The following is a 13,553-nucleotide window of genomic DNA, read 5'->3' on the forward strand; positions in this document are numbered from 1 at the left end:
TGAAGCCTGTCTACAAAGCCTGCTTCAATCACAGCCGCTGCTTCCTGCTGCTGCTGCTGGTTGCAGGAGGAAGCTCGTACCTCACTGTACCAACCCGCCGTATGAAAGGAGTCATTTTATTCATTAATATTCATAGGAAATCATGAAATAACAAACGAATCTTGTCAATGTTTGATAAAGCATACTTTGAACAAGACTCCTGAGTTTTTTTATGTTTTTTTTAAAGACTAAATAACATCAAAGAGGCGATGCATCTTGTGTGTGCGGCGATACGTCTGAGTTGGACACATCACAGTCAATCTGTGTTCGGCTCGGCAGACAAGACAATAACTCTTGTTTCTTTGGCTGTAAAAAAAAAAAAAAAAAACAAGTTCAGCAAGAGTTCAAGTGAAGCGGCATCACTGGAACTGGAATGATGCTTTGAGTCTACATATAACAGCTTTCTCATCAGTGAGGAACGCTTGAAAAGCCGACCTGCTGACCTCCATCTGCGTCAGGAGGGAAAACCGAAACTTACCCACGTCTCTCACCGTGCTGCTTCTGAATTAAAGAAGGAAACACGTATTACAAGGAGGTAAACTCTGTTTTGTCACAGCGGAAGCTGAGGAAATGTTCCTGGCAAAAGTGTCTACCCATCCGATCCCAGCCAAAAATTAGGGCCGAGAGAAAAAGCACTGTTTTTTGAAAGAGTCAATCTAAAAGAGGAATTAATGTAATCTAACTGAATATTTGTGTTCACTCTAAATTTAGAGAGTTACTGCGATACTTGACAATATTATTGCCTTTTTAACTAACATCTTGCAGGTTTGACTTACTGACCAACATCTGGAAGCAAGCGGGAAGATTCCCACTCGAGAAAAGGACAGAATACGGACAATTCTTAGTCGTGAGAACATTTATTCTTATTTACTCACAATGCACATTTTCATCTTCTTTCTGCCCGTACGCACAGACGACGGCAATCACAACTTCTGACAATTAGATTTAAGTTTAGGAATATCCTGTTGCCACGTCTTCACAGGAAACTATCTTTTGATAAGAAAACAGTCACAGCTGTACGAGGAGACTGTATGAAAGTAGCGTGAAAACAAATTGAATCTCCTGCACTTCATTCCGTCCTCCATTGACAAGTGTGTGATGATGAGTTTGTTTACCTCGTTTCGAGATAACACTGTCATCACTATAAACTGGGAAACGCAAACTTTATTGGAACTGATTGCAGAAATACAATTTTGAAGGAAAGAATGTCCCTGTAAATCTCTTACACATCTATTCTATTAACATACACTAAGGGTGTTAATGTCAAGCAATTCTATTTTTTTCTTTTATAATTAAACAATTAATTTGAGAGTTTCTTGACAGTCCACTGAAGAATGCATGCTCTTGCATTGTTTTTAATGCGCTACAACACAGACACTGTCACTTGTTGAGAAAGGCCAACCGCTAATTTACGGCTCCATTAATCCAATATCTGTAGCGCTATTTGGCAAAGCTGTAGCGGCATAACAATGACGAGCCGCAGGTCTGAATCCAGACTTTGTCTCACAATTTATCCTTGAAGTACACACAGTTGACTGACAATGGGGACGTTATTTATTGCTCGGCTGCGCAATAAATTTATCCTGAATCTAATTACTGGAAGTTAATTTCAATAGACTGAACATGTAATAGGCCAGGCGGCACGACAATAAAGACAGTTAATTAAGGATGATTATTTTTTAATCTTTTAATTTGTTATAATCTCCCTTTCATCCAGCTGAAGAAGGATTGCAGGTGGGTGTACCTAACTACTCCAGGCTTGGCATTTTGTTGTGCGCTAAGGTGAAAAAGTCTCTGATGAACAGATTTTTTAAAAAAAAATTCTGCAACACAAGAAACAATATGATTTTTTTCACAGGGATGCACTGATATGACTTTTTTTTTTAAATGTCATTAAGTCAAAATTTACACTCCATACACAAATAATACATGAAGGCTATAACATTCTCGAAAACGATGCGCAGCCTTTGTACCAGGGAGCTTTCACGAGTTCATAGTACGATATCGTGCCTGATATCTTGCATCCCTACTGGTTAACAGTTTGACCTCACAGAGGGGAGGTAACCGGTTCAAGCTTCCCTTTCTCTCTGTAACTCGCTTGTTCCCCCTGAGCATGTTAATCTAAAAGTGGATGAAAGCAGCATGAAAGACAGGCGGATGCTTTTCAATTAAACGCATCAGATACGGAGCCCTTTTCTCCAACACAGTGTTGTATGAACTCAGGGATTAGCTGTAGGTTTTCTAAACAAATTACCTCTTTAAGAACTGACATACGGAGCAGAAAAATTAATTCAACATATTTCACAGGCCTGCTGACACTGTGGCCATTTAATTTTTCATTGTTATTCGCAGATCATCCCTGAGTGGCTACGTCGGATGTGTCTGAAGCTTCTGCTGTAATCTCTATTTGCTCATTACTTGTTGATGACGGAGCGTAAGCCTTCACTTAATCATCAACAGCTAGGAAACATCAACAAACATCGGCATGCTGTGAAAAAACGGAAACGCTCCGCTCCCCGAAGCCATTCGGATTTTGATCTCGACAAAGTCATGCTGGCAAGAAGCTGATGTCAACGTGCTGCAATTACTGTACAGTTCATGTTCTTTAAGTGCTTCCAGACCCGAGGAGACGCAGCGTTACTGAGGTGGCTGCTGAAATGATGGCTCCTGCATTTAAACTGTGGAAATCTTTCATTGGATTTATGGGCAGGTGCCCGACAGAGAACACACATAACACACAAGCTCACCCACACAAACACATACACACACAAATACACACACTAAGACGAGCATTTTCTGCGTTGCAAGGTACCTTGTCCTTCGGGAGTCTCGCCGAGAGGATTGACTTCGACTTGAGTGGCGTCGACTTTCAGGAAGAGATCATAGAGCCTCTTAATCTGATCTGCAGCCTGTGAGGTCCACAGAGGACAGTAATTACCTGATGGTTCGGCTCGGAGCAGTCGGCCCCGCCAAGGCCACTCAGCCTCCCACACAGGCTACAAAAAACACGGCAAATCACCTTCACCGCCACGCCGCCTGAGCACGTTTGGCATGAACGTGTAGAAAAGGCAAAATGCAATTCATTGCTTTAAAAAAAAAAAAAAAATAGCAAAAAGGACAAGGACTGAGGCACATCGCAGCTTTGATCAGATATCATTACATATAGGATGGTGATTTAGATTTAGTGTTTGGTAGATTATTCTTTTGAAGTCACTGTGGTCGTTGGAGGGAAGCCTGTGATTTCCTGTTCAAACGAGTCATGAAAGAATGGGCTTGAAAAAAAAAAAAAAAAAAAAACCCTCAATTACCCAATCCACCAAAGAAGTGTACAGCGAAATAACTGTTTAGTGCTGCTGGAGATTTTTCAACATTTTCTTTCCAGCTCATCCAACAAATGCATTCGCCGTAGAAATGTGGCACTAGAGAGGCGAATAAAAAGGTTTTCCAACAGTCAGCGCCAACGAGCGTCGTTACAACACAGGAAGCATCTGCTGAGCACAGGTTTAACCCCAGTGTCAAAGTCATCTAAGTTCCATTTGTCTGTGTCAAAGCAACAAGATATCTCAGCAAAATCCTTTCTTCTCCAATTTTTCTGTTGCACACTAAAGAAGTACATATGTAACTATGTGCATCGGTGAATATGTCTGAATTAAACAGCCTGAATCACACAAAGCCCCAGAAAAAGTGTTCCAATCATGCAAACACAGCCATGAAATGTATATATTCGATTACATGTTCAAAAGAAATGAAATCAAATCAAATTTCTACATATTCCATGTGTTCCAGTTCAGAATTAAATGGACTACTCACACCACATGATCTATGGGAAAAGAAAACAAATTAATCATCTGATGCCAAGAGACAAAAAAAAAAAAAAAAAAAAAAAAAAAAAAACCTTTGACATGAAGTCATTTCGAGTGTGAACTTGAGGTGCTACTGTCATGTTTTCCAAAAGAAAACGCTGCCATTTTGAAAAAAAGCAAAAACAAAAAAAAACAGGGGTGACAAAAATAATATTTGTTTCACTTTCTTTAAAATCATAGCTTGCCCAACTGAGATGAGTTTTTTTTGTCACTCACAGAAATCAATCTGCGGCATGTTCTGTCAAATAATGGTGTCATTAGTGATCTGGGCTCTCCGCCTGGCACAGGACTGTGCGTCACTGCCAGATATCACAATCGACCACCTGGCAAGTCGGCCACGTGCAATGACACTTCTGGAGCACTAATAATAGCCAGAGTGAGCTCTGTTTGGGTGCGGGCGCGCGTCTGTCTGTCCGTCCGTCTGTCTACATGTGTGTCACAATCGCACGTCTCTCCGCACCGTCTTTGCGTTGCGACTTTGAAGAATTCAGAGCGCACATTACCTGTCTCTGCAGAGGTCCTTTGAAACCCAAATTAGCTGCCATGCGGAGTGCCTGCTCGTCCCGCACGCCTTCAAATATATCTATGACTTCCTGTAAGAGGGGAAAGAGAGAAGAAGACGACAAAGGAGGGCGGGAAGTGAGTGAGGAAATGAGGCTTGAGTGTAATGAGAAAAATCAACAAATGTCCATATTACAGCGTATTGCTATTAGGGGAGTGGGAAATATGAGGAAATAGAGGAGGGAGTGGAAAATAACAATGATGACGCTTTTAGATAAATACAAATCTAGGTAAGTATGAACCAATTCTGCCAAAAACCAAAGGTGAATGATCAACCAAACGCCAAAAAAAAAACAAGGTTTCAAAACTGTGGAAATTCATTATATTTGTGAGCTGCTTTGAATAAAATAGTCAAAGATGCAGCAGTGGATCGGTTCAACACACGCATTGAACTGCTGAAGACACATTCCTTCCTCATCTACGCCATTAAATGCCTGCATAACATACACTTAATTAACCAAGCAGGTAGAGGGATGTGGATGGTCTTTTCAAGTCAAGCTAACTGAAGGCTCATAAAAACTGAGGTTTTTAGGTTTTCAGTCAGACATTAATTAGCAGCTACGCTGTGCTACGAGGATTTCATGAACTTCAGTAGAAGAAGATCCTCAGGCTGTCTGCTGTCAGAAAACTGGCTGTTCCACCAACACCTTCAACTGTATGACGATCCATCGGATTTCAAGCTAAGGTTAAAGATATCACCAGGATTGTATTTTGTCCAGGCCGGCCGTTATCACACAGTGCAAAGCTGTTTCAAGGCTAAATTATTAAGAAATTAAAAGAAGGGTTAGCTTAGGTCTGAAAGACTCCGCTTGATAAACAAGATCATAGAACTGCAACTGATTAAAAAATGTTTACATGTTCAACAGGATCCATGAATTCCACAAAAAACTGATGCAAATATAAACAGCATTTACTTTTGATTATGGACAAGCAATGAAATGAATTTGATTATGACAAAAACAAGGTGCTGATTAACTGCAAGCAAAGCCTAAACTGAGGGTTTTAGCATCACGGAGGACTTCTTCCTGAGTGTCTGTGTGTATTTGCTCATGCTAAGCTCCAGTGTGTCGCTGCATGTGTGTACTATTCCCTGCTTCTGCTCTCTCTTTGCAAACGGAACAATAAATTGAAATGTGAATTAGCAGCGAGTACAAACTGAAGACAGTGTGGCTCTGCAAACCTCCCCGGAAAACCGGGCAGGATTTCAACGCACAAACAGAAAACTTTTGTCAATTTTAAAAGAAGATCACCCAATAAGGACAGCAAAAGGTTTGCAACTTGATAAAAATGCTCCTTTGAGCCAGACGAAACTAATCTATTCCCCAATAAAAACATCTATTTAAAAAACTGGAGTCTTTTAGGGCAATCTGGACAGTTTCAGGAAGGTTCTGTTTCTGCATCACGTTGAAGTGATGAGAAGAAACCTGAAACTCTGTACCTTAAAGATGAGCTCTGGGGTGCTGGCAGCCACTTCCTCGATGTCCATGCCGCCCTGGGGGCTTCCCACCATGACGGGGCCGTTACAGGAGCGGTCCATCAGGATGGCGAAATAAGTCTCCCTGCTAATGTCCAAGGCCTCGGCGACCATCACCTGCATGGACAAACAGCGTTAGAGAGAAGGCCTACATACAGGACTTACCCTTAGTATCCAGAACGAGTGAAGATATTCTGACTTTTTACATTGAACAGCTACTTTAAAAGTTACACAACACGGAAAACTGAGCTGAAGACACAGGCAAATAAGCAGGAACCGCAGACTGACAGGATCTACGAGGAACAGCTCAGAGGAAATCCCTGACGCCGTGGAACGGAGAACAGAAAGGCAAATAGAGAGGAATTGGATGTTCACTCAAACAGAGAGGAAGGAGAGGAAGCAACTAGAAGCTCATTTGGAGGAGAAAAAAGAAGCCTGACAGGAAACGATCAGTTCTGTGGTGGTTAATGAGCTGCAGGCTTTCGGGATGGGGAGGTTGTTTGAACATGCACAGCCCTTATGTTCTGCCTCCACCCGATCACCCAGTCAATGAGGATGGATAGCCTTCCCCGTGCTTGGCGCTAACAGACAGCGCTCCTATCTTCTTGTCCAAATGTTGTTTTCCCGAGTCACTCACCCGCCCTCTCATGTTCCCCGTCGTTTGACTCGCCCGTTTCGTCTCCCAATCTGAGTGTGTTCTGTTTCCACGGTCTTTCTTTCTCACCTCAAACCCCGATCCTGTCTCCTGCCGCCGTCTACCTCAACCACTTTCTACGCCCCGTGTCTCTTTTTCCCCCCCATCTTCTCTGCTCAACTCCTCTATCAGTGCTATGACAGCAAATCCATGTAGATGCAGGAGCGCTGCCCCTTTTTCTGTGGCGCTCCGGCTCTGTGGTGCAGGATGGGTGGAGGGCTGATGCAAGCTCCTTTGGCAGCTTGACAGCTAAGCTCTGGCTGTCATCTGAAACACCAGGTTCTGACTACGTTGCCACTGCACTCCATCCTGCAGGTCAGTCACGGGCTGCTCTCTGCCAGGTCTGATTTCTGCGCCATCGGCGATGTTCTCGGTAAGACAATTACGGTCGATGTGCAACCGGAGGTCACGTCTTTTCTTACTCCGCAAGTCATTCAGGATTTGTCTGGTTTATTCTGCTGTTTGCTTTTTCTCCTCAGAGTTAATTCCGAGCCCGTTTTTGAGTGTCTTTCGCCGTAGGTGTTTTCTGGAAAAACTGACAAGTGTGGCACCCGTTTGATCGCAGCTAAACTCTGCGGAAGGAGCCGTGAGAGGAGCTGGCTGAAAGTAAGGGGGAGCAGGGAAAAAAAAAACACAGATGAGGAGAGACAAAGAGGAAGAGAGCGGGATGCACATGCACTAGCCACAAACAGAGAAGGCCTCATCACCTGGAAATGTCTGTTTGAGGAGGGACTGCAAGCGGCATGCGAGCAGAGAAAATGATATTCCTGCTTGTTAGTGGCACATAGAAACAGTTGTTTACCAAATACTTTAAATTCACAGTGGGCCTAGTTCAATTTATGCAATGAGCCATAACACCAGCCAGCACAACCCAACAGTAAACAACATTGGACAGCTACTATTTAGACCCAGCAACAGAGGCGAAAAAAAAAAATAAAACCATAAAAATACACACACGACCGCGGAGCCAGGCCGCCTTCACGGACATTAATTTTACACAGTCGCATTACTGAACACAAAATGGCTTAAAACAGGGTGAAAAAAGAAGATAAATATCTTTCTGTGGGTCTGTGCTTTGCCTCACCGTTTTGACTTTGACTCCATCTTTGGGCGTTTGCTTCGTGGTCAGGTTGAAACCCAGCATCTTGTTGGCCAACTCACCAACAACGGCAGGGCTGAAACAAGACGGCAACAGCCAGACTTTAACTTTTAATATCACTATGCATTTACAATTTAAACCATCGACCTGAGTACAATCTCTGTGTTTTTGTCAAATGCACATATTGGAAAAATACAGAAATGGCTGCAGAGCCACAAAAAAAATCATGTCTGCATCATGAAAAAGGGACAATTTCTGATCATCCAACAGCACTTTGTTTAATCTGTGACACTTGTTGGAACTTTCAACAGTTGACTTGAGTTAGCATGGACGTCCTGACTGCTGTTCGGGAATAAAGTTCTCAGCAGCTGCTCCTCTTTCAGATCTTTTGAAATTTTACCTCAAGGTGGGTGTAATGAGAGAATCGGCGGTTTTAATGTTGCGGCTGATCAGTGTGCTCTGCAGCAGCACCGCTCTTGGAACCACTTAGCTGCTTTCAGAAATCACCGTGAACGAAGGTGTACTTATTCTCTCTATTTAACTTCTGCCTGCATGCCGGTGCCACTTCTGCGAGCCCGCTCCGCTTTTGGAAGTGAATACAAATGAAGCTGGGGGTTGTACTCATCCTTTGATAGATGAGAGGAAGGTGAACTGTGCACTCATGTCACTGTCTGGGGACGATGAACTTCGCTGTATCTCACTTTGAAAAAGTTTCTGGCCGTTCCAAACCCTGAAGTAGGGTGATGATGATACATGTCTGGGACAATTGTCATAAATCACTTCTTGTGTTCCTTTAAGGCAGCTGTAAGTAGCTTCTACTGTTTTTTTTTTTTTTGTTTTTGTTTTTTTTCCCCCCAAAAAAGACAGCACTTTTTGGGTACATGGAAACTTGGTTGAGGGGAAAATGCAGTGCCTGAGCAAATCAAAGCTCTTTCAAGTTGTTGTTTAGCCTTTTGAAAAATGCAAAAGGTTTCAGCGTGAGCCCTCATTGGAAGAATACCGGCATCACACTTTGTAACTCCGAGCTGGAACAAAATAAACCACAGCAGAGGCACAAAACTAATCAACCTGAGAGACAAAAACTCCGTGTGAGGTGCATTATGCTTGAGCCGACCTTAAAATCCTTTTTTTTTTCCTTTAAACATTTAATTGAGGGTAGTTGCTCGAAAACAAGACACCGAAGGAGAAAAGAAACATTTGCAGCACAAGTAATCCTTGACTGTGTTTTTTGGTGTCTAGGGAGCATCTTCAGAGAGCTTTTTGAGCCTCCTCACCATAAAAGCCACTGTTGCTGGAAAAAACAAAACAGCATGAATCTATCGCCTACAGTAACAGACAGCGTGGAAACACACATACTTACTCCTTAGTTAAGTGCACTCCACCTTTAAGGCCACTGTCGAACACACCTTTGCCTCTGCCACCAGCGAGAATCTGAGCTTTCAGCACAATCTCCTTGGCATCTGAGGGACAGACAGGGACGTGGTGGTACAGAGAGGGGGGGCAGAGAAAGAAAAGGAACGTTACACACTTAAGATTTAGGATCCACGCTATGATTGGAGTCTGCCTCTTATTTGTCCACCTGACTGAAAGAAGAACTGAAGAGGAAAAGAAAACAGTGACATATGGCAAGAAAACAAATCAGGGATGTATACATGTTAGGAGGAGAATAAAAACTTTTCCCTCCTGGCCAGGAAGGTAATCCACAAAGAAAATTCTTATACATACCGATTACGATTTACCAGTCATCATATGAGTTAGTAAAACGGTACGCCTGTGACTTGGGATGAAAACTGCACAGCCATTCCGAGTTTTATTACCATGCTCAGCAGCTTAGTAGAGTGTATCAGCAATGTAACTGCTCGTAATTAACACAGAAAGTCACAGTACTACAGCCGCTGATGCCGCGCTCATCGTTTCCGATCAAGATTGAGACGATCTGACAGTTCAAGAGGATTTGACTTGATGACTGTCTCAAATGAAACGCCACGGAATCAAACACAAACAGGTCCAGAATGTTCAGTAGAGTCAAACTTTCTCCTTCAAAACAGTTTCTGACACATGAACAAGAAGTTTTTGCAACTTTCTAATGAAGCATCTTGTGTGCATGTTCTGAGATGGAAATAGATCACTGGCGGCAGTAAGTTTGAAACTTTTAAAATCAAACTACTACAAATGCCTCACTATAAATATATATATAAAAAACTTTGTGTTAAATCAATTTTTCCAGCATGTGCAAATCTGTACCTGCATCCAACATCCTGGCTGTGACATGTTCTGACTGACACCGGCATAACGCAAGACTATAAACGAATGCTTGAAAGATTGTTTTTAATTTGATTCCACAGACAAATTACTAATCTCCACATCTTAGTTGTTCCAACACTTAGCAAACTCTAAAGCTGGATTTATTTTTCACTTGAAAAAAAAAAAAGAGATTAAGCTACCAGTTATACTATCAGATATTCAAATGAGTTTTTATTTTCTTCACCAATTTGGTGAAGAAAAAAAAAAAAAAGCATTAAAAACCCCTAAACACCAAAAGAAAGTGCAAAAGCACTCAAGTCAATCGGATGTATCCTAATTCCAAAGGTAACGGGTGTGTTTTGGAGCCATTATTGTCTGTGCTGGTGCATGTATAAAGTGCATACTCACTTATTTTTCAGTCTACGAGTCAGATTGGTTATTTTATTTTCTCCAGAGTGATGAAGCTTTGACCCGTCCTGCTCTGCCTCTAATGACTTTAAAAGAAGGCAAAAATCGATAACATCCCCACTTCTCCAGGGACCACTACACCATCACTGAGGGGCTGTGGGGGCCTAGAGGTTAGAGGAGCAAGACCTGCGACTTCCATGCACTCCCTGGAGTGCCATAATGTGGCTGTAATCCGCATCCTCCAAACAATATGGGTCAATACAGACAAAAAGGAATTTCCCCAGGAGGATTAATAAAGTATGATGAATTCAATTAGTTGAAACGATTTTGAACTGTTGTTGAGTCATAAAATCAACAATAAAAATCCAGTAATTCCAGTAATTAACCATACAAATATGAAGAAAAACCTGATGGAAATCCATCCGGGTCACATTTCAATAATAGCTGTTTGAATTCCATGAATTCTTTCAACGTGCATTCAAGAAAAACCTCGGTGAATAAAGACAGAAATAGCAAACTGCCTTGCTGTTGCAAACTTTAACATGACCTTGCCACAATTACACAACCGCCCTGCCTCCCCGTCGCCGTCACTGTCATCTTGCAGGAACTCGCACATCAGGAGGAGGCCCGCTCAGCCCACAATCTCACTCTATTCAAATGGAGCAAGGACACGTGATGAAATATGGTTTCGGGCGTTATTATTATCTAGGTGGGAGATTTCAACCAGTGACAGGTGGCTGCCATCAGGGCGTCATCAACTATGTGGTTTGGGAGCGCAGACGGGGCCGATCTGCAACGGCCAGAAAGACATACTGACCTTGGAGCTGTAGAAAAGCTGCTTCCGGGACCGCTTCAAAGAAACTGAGCGCTACAAAGAGAGTGGAGAACATCTCGAAGCTGGTGAGCCGAAAGAGCTTTAAAAAATGCTGCCCGTAGTCGGAAAAAGACCCAGAGAAAATAGCCTCTGACAGGGTGGCAGGGATTAAACCAACACTGCATTAGTGAGGCCTGTTGTGTGTGGAGAGTTAAGGGCTGAGAGGGAGAAAAAAAAAGAGACGGAGAGAATAAAGGTGCGCTCATATGCAAAGGCTTTTTGAGAGGAGTTATAAATGAATAAATATGTTAATAAAAAACTGCTACCCTGCAAAATTAAAAAGAGTTCAAAGCAAGATGAGAGAGAGTGTCCTGCGGGCATGTGCGGCAGCGAGGAGGACAGACGTACAGGAAATGACTTTTGCTTTTAGAAATTGAAAAAAAAAAGAAACCAGTTTAAGAACAAAGACATGGCCCCAACAGGGAGACGGTGTCGCTGAGGTGTGAGCTAAGGTGACGGAATCAGCGCAGATACCGGCTTTAGAATTGCAAGATAGGGTTTTAAAGCGAAGCCGCATTAAATCTATTAACAGGCGTTTGACGTCTTCAGGAAGTTTAAGGCGGCGACAACAAAGCAGGCTCAGTCCTGCTGCAATAACTGATAGCAGACCAAAAAACTGTAGCAACGAATAAGAAGTGGAGGAGTGGTTTGTTGATAAGAGAATTTCAAAAAGAAACAATGAAAGCAGGAGATGCCACTGGGTGGAATTAGCCCTCTGTCTCGTGCATTTCCAGTTGTGACACTCCACCACTGTGATTACTGCCGAGCTCCTCTCGCACATGTAGAACTATTCACTACGGCCGTGGCGTGGCGCTCAGTGCAGAAAAGTTACGTATTCTGCCGTCTTCACGGAGACGAAGTCAAGGTTTAAAAACTTTGCCATGTAAACACAAAACCTTTCTGAAACAAAAGCTGTGCGTTTACAGGCCATACGGCATAAATGGGGCCTATAAGTAACAGGTCCGACGGTTGCATTCAACTAAAATGCAGCTAATTTGCGCTGGAAAAGTTGTGCTTATTAATTGCCAATGGATCCCAGCAGTTGGAATGAGAGCTGGAACGACGCGATGAAAGCCCTGAAAGCGGTGGGCTATCCTCCCACACTTTGAAATCCCCTGCTCGACGCAATTTCATGTCAGCATTGCGCGCCATTAACTTTATGCACGGCAGCCTGTGCTCTCGCCTCTCTCTCGCAGGTATCTCTGTCGATGGAGGAAGAGGTTCTGATCTGTGGTCTCGGCTCCCAATCAGTCGGCAACATGTTGAATTTTGTTCTTTGTCCTGTTTCTTTTTTTTTTTTTTTCCTCTCTATTCACTTCACTATCCTCTAACCCTGAAGGGTCGAAACAGATGGCTTCCACCTGACATTGGCTTTCCTGGTGGTTTCCACCTGTTAAAAGGGAGTTTTTTTCCTCTTTCCCCCTCCACACCAGCCTGTTCTTGCCTGTGCGTCCCCCTCCATGTTTCACTTAGCGCCATGGTTGACATTTTGTAATTGGCACTGTATAAATAAACCTCACATGAAACAAAATGTAATTAAAGGGCTTCCTAAATTCTGCTTGGAGAATATTAAAAAACAATAATTCTTACACATAACCCCCGTCAATAAAACTGAAATAATACCGTAACAAATTCTCAGGTTAACACTCCAACACCAGTCTCAGTTGAAATACATGGAGAGGATAATGATGTTCTCAAAGATCAGGGTGAACACGGTGCATGGTAAAGAGCAGGGCGACCATTATCTGGTAGTATGACAGACATGAGATGGCCTCTAACACTCAGGCAAAAGGTTGGTCCATAATGAGTGTGAAACAGAGCGAGGATCTGGTGAGAAAAGGAGCAGTGGTATGTAAAAAAAAAAATCAGAGACGAGTCGTGCTTTTATGTTCGACCGAGACTCCGGGAAGAACAAGGGGAGAGAAGGGCACATGCCTGAAGTTAATCAGTAAAGACATCGGCGAGCAGCATCGCGGCTCCGCGTGTTCACACAGCGGAAGAAAAGGCAATATTAAATCTGTAAACTGAGAGGTCACGCTAATGAAGGGTGACTCCGATGTGTGTTTCTGTCAGGCGGCCATACATTATACAGTCTGTCAAAGATGTTTCCTTGAATGTATGTTTTCATTACCCAGTAAGCACTGCGCGCAGCGTAAATGTACTAAATAAATTGATCATTTCTTCACCGCAGCCACAGTAATTAGAAATACCTCCTGCAGAAAGCGGCCGGGTTATTGGTCCGATTCTTCCTCTCGGAGGGGAGGGGAGGGAGACGGCGTTGCATAATCAGCCCTCCA

The 13,553-nt window shown here is 42.9% G+C and overlaps 1 protein-coding gene across 1 annotated transcript in view; it reads right to left on the bottom strand.

Annotated features, from left to right (window-relative positions):
- Positions 1-13,553, bottom strand: part of suclg2 (succinate-CoA ligase GDP-forming subunit beta) — a 111,384-nt gene that overhangs the window by 53,849 nt on the left and 43,982 nt on the right. Inside the window, exons 3-7 of the mRNA XM_030092287.1 lie at positions 9,091-9,190; positions 7,716-7,806; positions 5,902-6,054; positions 4,406-4,495; positions 2,852-2,948 (exon numbers count right to left, since the gene is read on the bottom strand). Of these exons, the coding sequence (XP_029948147.1) occupies positions 2,852-2,948; positions 4,406-4,495; positions 5,902-6,054; positions 7,716-7,806; positions 9,091-9,190 (531 nt within the window). The remainder of the gene's footprint in view (positions 1-2,851; positions 2,949-4,405; positions 4,496-5,901; positions 6,055-7,715; positions 7,807-9,090; positions 9,191-13,553) is intronic.

The sequence above is a fragment of the Salarias fasciatus genome, chromosome 5 (assembly GCF_902148845.1).
Source record: "Salarias fasciatus chromosome 5, fSalaFa1.1, whole genome shotgun sequence".
In the NCBI taxonomy this organism is placed as follows: Eukaryota; Metazoa; Chordata; class Actinopteri; order Blenniiformes; family Blenniidae; genus Salarias; species Salarias fasciatus.